This window comes from Chiroxiphia lanceolata, chromosome 5 (assembly GCF_009829145.1).
Source record: "Chiroxiphia lanceolata isolate bChiLan1 chromosome 5, bChiLan1.pri, whole genome shotgun sequence".
NCBI lineage: Eukaryota > Metazoa > Chordata > Aves > Passeriformes > Pipridae > Chiroxiphia > Chiroxiphia lanceolata.
The window spans coordinates 3580453-3591415 of record NC_045641.1 but is presented as its reverse complement, the minus strand read 5'-3'; the positions used below and the strand labels follow the sequence as shown (position 1 = coordinate 3591415).

The 10963-nt window shown below is 46.9% G+C and overlaps 1 protein-coding gene across 2 annotated transcripts; it reads right to left on the bottom strand.

Moving 5' to 3' along the window:
* Positions 1 to 5347: 5347 nt before the first annotated feature.
* On the bottom strand, positions 5348 to 10851 carry LOC116786716 (endonuclease domain-containing 1 protein-like). Of its 2 annotated transcripts, XM_032687613.1 has the most exons (4): positions 10592 to 10851; positions 10071 to 10172; positions 8098 to 8417; positions 5348 to 6021 (listed from the first exon to the last, which is right to left on the bottom strand). In XM_032687613.1, exons 3-4 carry the CDS (start codon positions 8380 to 8382, stop codon positions 5476 to 5478), a joined length of 831 nt encoding a protein of 276 aa, XP_032543504.1. In that variant the 5' UTR covers positions 8383 to 8417; positions 10071 to 10172; positions 10592 to 10851; the 3' UTR covers positions 5348 to 5475. The 2 variants fall into 2 exon arrangements, with proteins under 2 accessions (XP_032543504.1, XP_032543505.1); XM_032687614.1 differs by lacking the exon at positions 10071 to 10172.
* Between the last annotated feature and the right edge of the window lie 112 nt (positions 10852 to 10963).

Here is a 10963-nt window from a genome sequence, read left to right as displayed (position 1 = left end):
CCAGAGAAGCTGTGGCTGCCTCATCCCTGGAAATGTTCAAGGCCAGGTTAGATGGGACTTGGAGCAATCTGGTCCAGTGCAAGGTATCCCTGCCTATGGTAGCAGATTGGATCCAGATAATCTTTAAGGGCCCTTCCAAGACTCAAATTAGTCTTCTATGAGTCTATAATCATTCATTCACTACTAAACAGGACTCATTTTCATCCACTTCCAAACGTCCAGGAATACTGGACAACAAGTTGGTTGTCACAAGTAGAAATGACCAGAAGAAGTGTGATAGACCAAAGTGTGTTTGAAGGAAGTCGTTGAGTCCTGTGGTTTATTTTGTCCCTGATAACCTGGAACTGGCATCTTAAAGTGGTTTTGAGGGAGATACAGCACAAGGCTGATAAGAAGCAGATCTGGCAGAGCTGGGGCAATCCTTTGTATCGTTTCTATCATATTTCCTCCTTTCTGATGAGGCCCAACTGGCCTGACAAAGCAGGGCCAAGAAGCAAGTTGCAAGAAGCAAGGCCAAACTGTGCTCATGTTATTAAAAAGGCCCATAAACCACCAAAGACCCCCGGAGCATCCCCTGACTCATTTCCACAGTGTAGCACCATACTGTGTAAAAACCCCACTCCAGGGGAGGCAGTTGGGCATTCTCATGGGAGCCAGAATGAATAGAACCCACCCAACTCTTTGTGGTTCTGACCCCCACTCCCAAAGGATCAAGGCTACAGACACTGAAATTGCAGATCTCTTTGCCAGATCCATGGGTGGTGATCTCCTTCCTCTCCACTATCTGCTCTTGTCCTTTCTTTCTCTTTCCTTCTGTCTTCTCCTTAGATTTTTTCTTCTTCACAGTTCTCTATGTTTATAGTAAAGAACTAAAATGGCTACAAACATCCTTTCCACATCCTTTTAAAACAAGTTGTTTTAAAATAAACCTGCCTCATACAGACACTGGTCATTCAGCATCATGTCGACCTCAGTCATCTATTAGAAGAACTAAGGTTATCCTACCTTGGAGGTTGGTGGTAAAAAGAAGCCATGAACCTCTCATCATACCCCTGGGGTCTAGGAGCTCCCGGTTTTCCATTTCACTGCTTTTTTATACAATTTAATAATAACAACCTAATAACAGGCACTGCTTTGTCTTTCATGTCAGTGTAGGCACTAAGTGTTGTCCAGAGCTGTGCACATCCTGGATGGAGAAGTGCTGTGAGTGATGTTGAATGAGCTCTGCTGCTCATGGATCCAGCTCCCATGGGGTCTCGTCTCTAAGACAAACCTCCATTTCTTCAACCTGTAAAAAATCCTATTGGATCCTCCAGTCTTCTCCCAGCTGGGAGCTCAGAGATACACAGATAAAGGACTATTGATAAGCTTTCCATGTCATGTGCGAAAAGAAACAGAACTAGCAGCACTTTTCTAGGGAAATTGGACCAAAATCCAGATCTGGCTTCTCCATGTCAATCTTCTCCTGATTCCCACCTCACTTTTCTTTCTATCAGAGGCTACAGGCAGCAGTCCAACCTCATTCTCAAGACAGGGCAAGCTGGAGGTAGCTGAGCAACTGCAGGGAAATGGAAAAACCTCTTGTGATTGCAGCACTGCAGAAAGGGGATTCGTGCCTTTAGCACCTCCAAGCTGATTCCTTTCTCTATTGGGCTTCCCATGTATTTCACATGTTTACAGCGGATGGGAGGGCATTTCTGGGCACTGACAGGAGTCTTGATCCTGGGGAGACCCCCAGGGAGGTGATAGGGTGGGATTCCTGGCGATGGTCAAACAGCCAGTGGTTCCAGAGGCTGGAAAGCAAGGGCTGTGTGGCATTGGATGAGCCCCACAAGGATGAGTTTCAAGACTCAGCAGGAGTGAAGCGGTTGGGGAGCGAGTCAGACGGAGCCCCATGAGGTACAGCAGAGATTTACCTCAGCCTGAACCAGCACCAGGAGTGGGCAGTGTTGGCATTTGATCCCAGGAGAAAAAACCCATGGGGGCAGGGACCTGGGGCAAAAGAGCTGTCCAGCAGAAGGGTGTCAGAGTGATATTCCTACTTTGTCCTCCTAAACAGCAAAATATTCTCTTACCTCTCTAAGCTATCCAGCTGGCACAAGTGAGTGCTACTGCTGCTCTCACTGTGGCAGTGGAGACAACAGGAGCACAAGTCCCTGGTGCTACCGGGCACTGCCCAGGGTCTGTGCTGGGATCTGGTTCCCTGTGCTCAGGTGTCCAGAGCCACTGCAGATGCCCTTGGGGAACCTGCCTGGCCTCTGGCTGGTGGCCCAGATGGGTTTGGTGTTCCCCAGGATTCTGCAGCAGATCAGCCCCACCGGGGCTCTCACACACCTCAGGGCACCTCAAGGGCCCAGGGTGCATCTGTTTATGGAGCTGAGCCAGGCCTGGATCTCTGGTGGCTGGGATCAGAGCTGGGACACCCAGCACACCTGGACACCCCTGCATGTTGCTGCCTGACTTTACACCTCAACCCCACCCACTGTTTCAGTGCAGAGGATAAGAGATGAGACACTGTAGGATGGTGAACAACAGCTGCTGAGCTGAGAAGTTGATAAGGTTTGAAGCTGGCTCCCTGCCAAGTCTCCAAACCGTACCACCTTATCTGGTGTTTCTGCGCGGTTTATGGAAAAATCATAGGGAATACTGGGTAAATCTGGGCACTTCCTTGGCTACAAACTGATCACCAAGGAAGGCCTAGACCAAACTACCACAGAAGTTCAGGCTCAAACTGGTATGTCTGGAAGTGACACAGTTTGTAGGACCTATTTGCAGCCTGATCCACTTTGTTCATGCACATTCCTAGCAGAAGTAACTGCAGTCTGATGGGGACACTTTAGTACATGTTATGTCACCTTCAGGTTGGACTTGGAGCCCCTTCCTCCTGCAAGGATGCTCTGGGGACTGTGACATCACTAGGGGATTGAGATTTCAGCAAGAAGCAACTTGTGGTTTCTATATAAGATGACCCTACAATCCAGCACTGGAGCAAATAATTTTCATTATGAACTACTCAGGAACTACATGATCTGGCATGCACTGATCTTTTGATTGACACATTGAATACATTGATTATATTGAACACTCTGAATACATTGAACACATTTCACAAAATCATTTAGCCTTAAATCTGCAGAAAGGTTTCTGAAGCACAGCAGAGGATGAAGTTATCCAAGCAGTATATCACAGAAATTTATCTCTGACTGGTCTCCTCTTTTATTTGATCCTGCAATCCTTCCACTAAATCCTGCAGAGATCCAATCATTTCTCCCTCTACCTGTTTGGTGGCATACCTCTCCTTTTGGGCAACTGTTAAAGCTGCTCCAAAAATTGCACATAAATCTGCTTTACCTTTTTCCTTTCATACCTTTTGTTCACTTAACATCACATTTATCCATTTAACCACAGCCTCAGGGCTATACCAATTTCCATCAGCCCGTTCCATGCCTGGGGAAGTCAGACAGGCATTATATTCTCTCAATTTTTACAAAATCAGGGAGCAGTCAAGCACTGACCTTTCCCAGACAGTCTTGGCTTGCAGCTGCTCGGATCCCTCCTGGCTTTTAACAGCCAGTGGATCACTTCCCAGCCCTCCCTGCCCAGAATTGATAGGTAGAGTGATGGAATCCTGCATGCACCCCTTCAACCACGGCATCCTGCCCATGGTGCCGAAAATGTGATGTTCCACCTGTAGCAGGATGCTCTACCTGGAATGGGATAAAACAACTTGAACAACTGCCTCAGTGGTGAATGGAGAAGGAGTCACACTGCTCTTACTGTTGAGTAATGCAGAAACCAGCTGGATTCATCAATCCCAAAGTTAAACATCCTGAGACAGAGATGAAGATGAAGATGGTGAAGTACTCAATAAAGGAACAAGCAAGTGATACTACTAAAAAATTATCTAAGCCTGCTGAGCTGATACAGCTGGTCTGGAGACATCTGACTAACAGTCCATCATTTTATGCTGTAAAAGCCCAGTCCCACTTCTTAATGGCAGGGTCTTCTAACACAGCCCTTCTTGGAGAGTGTGTGGAGATTCCTCCCTTGAGGGGGGACACCACTCAAGGTCACTCCTTGAGGCTGAGTAGAAGAGATTTGCCCAAGGTCATTGTTATGGTAATATCAGTCTTTACTTAATAATTTACTAGCTTTTACTAGCCTTAATGTAACTGCTTTGGTATAATTGCTTCAATAGTGCTCCCTAGTGTACTATGTCATACTAGTAGTTATAGCTTCTGTACTGCATAGTAAATAGTTCTGATTAAGATCCTTTTGTTTAATTTTTATCATGATAAATCATTTCTATTTATGTAAACCTATCTGGTTTGCCATCCTCAATCTTGTGGGACAGAGTTGTGTAAGGGTTCAATTACACCTCTATAATACTTTAGACCTAAACCATTGACAAAATCTGGGGCTGAGACTGAATCCAGATGCACCCAGACTTCTCTCTGAGAAGTTTAGAAAGCAAGGAGTCCTTTCTGCACCTCATAACTCAATGGGAGGGTTCTCTAATAGACTTTGTCTGAAACTCCCATTCTTCCCACAACACACCCCTTAAGAGAAAGGGAACACTCAAGATTCATAAATGCTCGTGGTCGAAAGGAACTACAAAAGTCAGAGAGTTCTCAGAAACTCACAACATTTTATTAGTTAATTACACATTTGGCATAGAAATTTGTATGTTACTCCCTGACCTACTATACAGGCACATGGCAGTGGGTACCTTTATATGGATAAGTTTCCCTGCACTGAAAACAGGTTTCTTGCTTCCTCTGCAAATTGGTTTTCATGCACAGTCCATTCTGTCAGACCTTCCTGGAAATGGGTCAGAGAGTTTTGGGGGTCTTGAATTGTCTTGATCACCAGCTACAGCCCATGCACAAGACATTTGTCTCCCTCTACTCTGCTCTGGTAAGAGCCCACCTGCAGTGCTGCATCCAGCTCTGGGGCCACAACACATGAAGGAGGCAAACCTGTTGGAGTCCAGAGGCCACGAAGATGCTCCAAGGGTTGGAGCACCTCTGCTCTGGAGACAGGGTGAGAGAATTGGGGGTGTTCACCTGGAGAAGAGAAGACTCCGAGGAGAACTTAGATCCCATTCCAGTACCTAGAGTGTTTTCAAAGAGAGCTGTAGGGGGATATTAGACAAGGGCATGGAGTGATATGCCCTTGGAATAGCTTTAAACTGATAGAGGTCAGGGTTAGATCAGATATTAGAAAGAAAAAATTTACTGTGAGGGTGGTGATGCACTAGCACAGTTCACCCAGAAAAGTTGTCTGACCCACCCCTGGAAGTGTTCAAGGCCAGGTTGGACAGGGATTTGAGCAACCTGGTCTAGTGGAAGATCCCCATGGCAGGGGGCCTGAAACTAGATAGATGATCTTTAAGGTGCCTTCCAACCCAAATTATTCTGTGATCTCTGACATGTGGTAAAAGCTCCTGAGCCTTTTAAAGCCAGGATGTGAGGCTTATTCCCGGGGACATTCACTGTCAAACAGAGAAACCTGTCCCCTCCCATAGAGCTGAGTCAACGTGTCCTCGAGCTCCCCCAGCGTGAGGAGCTGGACCTGGTTCTGGTCGTTCTCGGCAATGACTGCCCAAGCCTTCCTGTGGTTGTTGTCCACCACGCAGCAGGCACTCGACCAGATGTAGCTGGGCTTATTAACCCTTCCCTTGGCAATATAGTTGTTCCCGGGCACAGCACCCACGATGACGTAGGTGGTGTCACAGCCCTGGGTGTTCCTGATCATCGTTCGCTGCTCGTAGTTGTTCCAGGCGCCGCCGTTGAGTTTCTCATCCTGTGGAACTATGTTGGTGAGGGTGAAGGTAGCCATCCTGCTGCTGTAGTTGAAGTGATGGCCATTGGGGTTCAAATGGCCCCGGTTCAAACCCGTCAGGTTCTTGTAGTCTTGGAGAATAGCCTGGCTCTCGCTGAGTTTCTCTAAGCTGACATTGTAATGATTTATGAGCGTCCACTCTTTTTCCATAGTTTTGGGATAGGTTGGGCCCATCAGCTAGGCAGGTAAAGAAGAGGAAAAGATGTTACTACTGGGGATGGGAGTAATGGAGCAGGTTTCCCTGAATCAGAGGTCTCTAGGTGTCAGGAACACATTTTTTGTCCTCCCAGTGTATGTAAATATATAAATATATAAATCCAGAGAAATCCTATAGCTGCCCTTCCTGGATGAACACAAGAGCTTTAAGGCAAAAGATACTCAGAGTCTGACTGCTCTCCTTTTGACTTGTGACCTTTGTGATCCAACCTGCAGCCTGTGCTGGGAGTGTGGCTGGATGCATGAGACAATGAGCATTTTCCACTTCTAGGTTTGAAAGGTGACTTTAGTGAGACATGTTCCCTGTCACATCTTGTTCCCTTTTCACCTGTCTCCTCATCCCACATCTGCCCAAGTGTCTTCTCAGTATCCAACCTTAATCCCCTGCATCTAATCACAATGTCACCTGCCTTGATCTTTTCTGCATTTTCACAAGAGTTGTCTCAGTCTCTATGAAAGGTTTGCAAGCTTTTTTAATCCAATGTGTCAGCACATAAGTGCTTTCCAAGCTTAGGGAAAACAAGGACTCACATATCCTCTTTGAAGGTTGGGTGTCTTGAAGGTAGACAGGATGGGAAGAGGATGAGCAGAAAGGCTGTGGTGCTCCTAGAACTTCCAGGAGGAGATAAGAACTCAGCCCCATCTCCTCCTCTCCTTCTCTACCCCTTACTTGGGAAGAAGTAATTTGGCTATTTTACCAGGGCATTGGGTGAGAGGGCAAATGGCTTCAAACTGACAGAGGAAAGGGTTAGATTAGGTACTAGGATGAAATCTTTCCCTGTGAGGGTGGTGAGGCACTGGAACCTTTTGACCAGAGAAGCTGTGGCTGCCCCATCCTTGGAAGTGTTCAAGGCCAGGTTGGATGAGGCTTAGAGCAACCAGTTCTAGTGGAAGGTGGCTCTGCCCATGCAGAGAGGTTGGAATGAGATGATCTTTAAGGTCTCTTCAAACCCAAACCATTCTTTGAGTCTATGATTGCACGCTTTTATCTCTACTAAATGTGGAGGTTGCAGTGGTGCAATACCACATTAGTTGCTCAAGTTCCTATGAGTAACAAGTGAAAATGTTTCTTTATTTCATAACTACAGCACATTTCTTTTCATCTTTAGGGAAACATATTGAGCCTTCCTCTGGAACAGGGCATATGGCTTTCTTCTGTCAGTCATTTTGACCTGAAACCCGTCTGCGACTGCGTCCTCAGCCATATCCTGAATTTCTTCTCTTTCTGTTCCATAATTCCCTTGGCCTATTTTACCGAAGGTCTGAAGTCTGTCTGAAGGAGGTTTGGGAGGACTCTGTTGTTTGTGGAGGTCTGTATTTATGATGCATTCTTCTGAACCAAGCCTTGGGCAACAGTGCTCAGGGGCAACTGGCCATGGCTGGAGATCACCCCCTTCCGACTGGACTGACACTGATGCTCCTCACTTTTCACTGCCTGAAATATCACTCAATACATTCCCCAGGTGTTCACCAAATCCTCTCACCACTCAATGGCTGTGCCAAGGCTTTTTCCCTGGACCATCTCACTCAATTCTAAGTTTCTCTTCAGTTCTCTCATGTCATTTACAAAGACTCTTTGACTCTTAACTGGGAGCAATTAAGCTCTGTCAGGGTTGCGAAACAGCTCAGGGCAAAGTGGAGATCGGAATCCAGCAGGACTCTTGGTTCCTCAAATTTAGCTGCTGTTGGATGCCTTTTCCCCATCACTTGTTCTCCCACTACAGCAGGGCACAGAGAGGGTGGTTGGTTGACTTTGTAATGGAATGGAATGGAATTTGCCTTGATGTTTCTCTCAGGTCAATGCAGAAAACCGGACACCTTTGGGATAGGACTCATCTCATCTTCCTGCTGCTGTCTCAGACACATCAGAGAAATCATGTGGTGCAGGTGTTTGAAGTAAGATGACATGAATCCCACCCAGTGACTCCATTTACATGTGTGTGTATGGGGGTGGGAGGAAATAGAAGTGTTTATTTAAATACTAATGTTCATGTTTTAATGGCTGGAGGGTGCCGTGCTGTTAGAGAGGACACTCACCTGGGGCTCAACCAGCCACCCTTGAGGTCGTTTGCCAGGTCCAGGCTCGTAGATGTAAGCAGAGTACACAGGAATACGCTCCTTTCTGTCGTACAAGGTGGCAAAGAAATACTGGTTCTTGTAGCGTTGGCAGATCCAGGCTGGGTTCTCTGGCTCCAGGGCTTCATTTGGGGGAGTCTCCCGGAAGAAAAACTGAGGACATGAACTTTCAAAGGACGTCACCACCTCGCTGTGTCCCAACCAGAGGCAGCTCACCCAGATCTGCAGCAGCAGCAGCCACAGCATCGTGGGAGGATTTCAGGTGAAGGGCTCTTGCTACCCTGAAAGGCAAATGCAGAGGGACACTCAGCTTGGAGAGTAATTTTTGAGCCTGCAGTAATTTTTGTGCTAATGGGACACAGCTGGCAGAAGAGGGGACTACGAGAGACCAAGGAGGGGATAACTTCTGTCCTCTGGGATATGGAAAAATCAGCAGGGCAAGAAGGGTGTGTAGGAAAATGACTGGGTGTAAAAGGATAACAGTACAGAAATTACAGGAGAAAATATGGATGATACTCCCTGGATGGAACACAGTCAGCACACCTGGCCTCCCACACACAGCACAATCTAAGGGGACTAAACAGTGGGTGGAGCAGAGCAGAGACACCATGGCCAGGCCCTGTCGAAACCCTTGCAGAGGAGGAACCTCAGTGGTACTTTCTAGCTGATAAACTGCACAGCAGCTGAAATCCGAGGGAGATAAAGAAAGATGTCCTGATACTGAATCAGCAACCGTGGTGCAATCACTCTCCTTGGACTTACACATGTCCCCATCCCAAGGTTATCTCTAGTAGTACACTGAGATACCCACTCCCAAGGTACAACCATTTTCCACTGAGTAATATGTATGAGTAAAATCACACAGGCTCCACCTACATGTAAAGAAATAGTGTAAAAGTGAGTTAAAAATGGGGAGAAGTGAGGGAAGACTCCATCATAACTTCTGGGATCAGATGATGAGCTGAACCTGTCTTCTCCCCCATAGGGACACCTATTGGGTAAGGACCACACTCTGTGATGGCTAAATGATTATCTCCAGCCAGCTTTTTTGGGAGATTAGAGCTTGTTGGTGTGTTGCTTTGAATTAATGTATTGCTTTGAATATAGTTTTCCCGTCAGATACTATCACTGATCACCCTTGAACCTTAACCTGCCACACAGTGTTATTAATAAAAAGTGTTATCGTAGAATCATAAAATCATAGAATATCCTGAGTTGGAAGGGACCCATCAGGATCATCGAGCCCAACTCGTGGCCCTGTGCAGGACACCCCAACAATCCCATCGTGTGCCTGAGAGTATTGTCAAAGCACTTCTTGAGCTCTGTCAGGCTTGGTGCTGTGACCACTGCCCCGGGGAACCTGGTCAGTGCCCAACTACCCTCTGGGTGAAAAACCTTTTTCTGATACCTCCCCTAGACCTCTCCTGACTCAGTTTCATGCCATTCTTGCTTTCTTCTGCTCTGAGGGTCTTCCCACAACAGAGACCTGCAGCTGGGCGTGGATTCTGCTCAGCCACCTGCAATTGGTTCATGGGGCATTTGTCAGGGAAATAACAGCAATGCTGCACTTCCTACAAGTCTCTGCCCCCATCCGGGTTCACACAGATATGCAGCTCTTCCATTCAGGTGCTATACTGAACTCAGGATTGTCCTGGCCCTCAGCTGACAATGGGATATTAAGCTACATATGCCCTTGTTCTCACCCAAGACATCTGGTCCTTTATCTCCCTACGAGCCCTGGATCAGGAACATGATGACCTGGTCAGAAACAGAGAACAGAAATCACAAGCAGTGGCTTTTTACAGTGCTCTGCTGAGCAGGACCATTTCTGCCCCTAATCAAGAGAGAAGTTCCTGAAAAGTCCTGTTGCGACACCCCCTCCACGAGCTTAAAATATATCTCACTTAATACCAGATAGATAGAAACCAACTTACTGTGGGAAAGAGCAGCTCAGGACTCTGCTCACAGCCCCAGAGTGGTAGAAGGCTGAAATGTCTCTGCTGCAGTCTGAGACTGGCTGTTTATATACAATCCCCCTGGAAGGAAGGTTGTGAGATTTCCCACACAGGGTTTAGAGTAAATTTGTCCAGGAGTGCAACTGGCACCTGTGTTTGTCCAGAGGTCTTTTGAAAGGTCATGGGTGGAATTTTGGTACTCAATAAGCTCAGCACCACACCTCACCCCTCCTGATTGTTAGTCAACATTATGGTGTGAATTTTCCAGGTGACTTGGCTTGAATTTCTTTCCCAAATGGATCCTTCTGTCCTTGGTCTCCTTAACAGAAAATGTTAAAGAGCTGCACAATTCAGTGCATGTATAACCTCTCATTTCTCCTTGGAAGGCAGATGTTGGAGCTCAGCAACTTCAGCCTACGCTTTGTCTGATCTCTTTATTCCAAAGCTAAGGAAATACTTGAAATATTGGAGTCAATGTTGAGAAAGGAGCAAGAGCTTACCTTGAAGCAGAGTCTCAGAACAGGCAACTGAGCCGCTCCTTGCCTCTTCCCCTGGGAGAAACAGCTGGCTGATCCCTCAGGAGTCCCACTGCAATATATGCCCGTTTGTAAATCTGCCCCTTTTGATAAACAGGGAATTCCACAGAAAAGAGAAGTTTCCTGTTGTTGCTCAGGGGAGATTTGTTCATGCCTGCCCAGAAATGGGGAGACAGTTGCTATTTGCAAGTTCCTCAGGATATTTCCCAGCTTGACTGACTTGCAACATCACGTGTCAGGAGCAGTTAACTGGTCTGGTGACATCCCTGTCCATTTCCTCATTCCCCATGGGCTGCAGCTGCTGCTGCAGCAGAACCTACATATGTCTCTGTACCC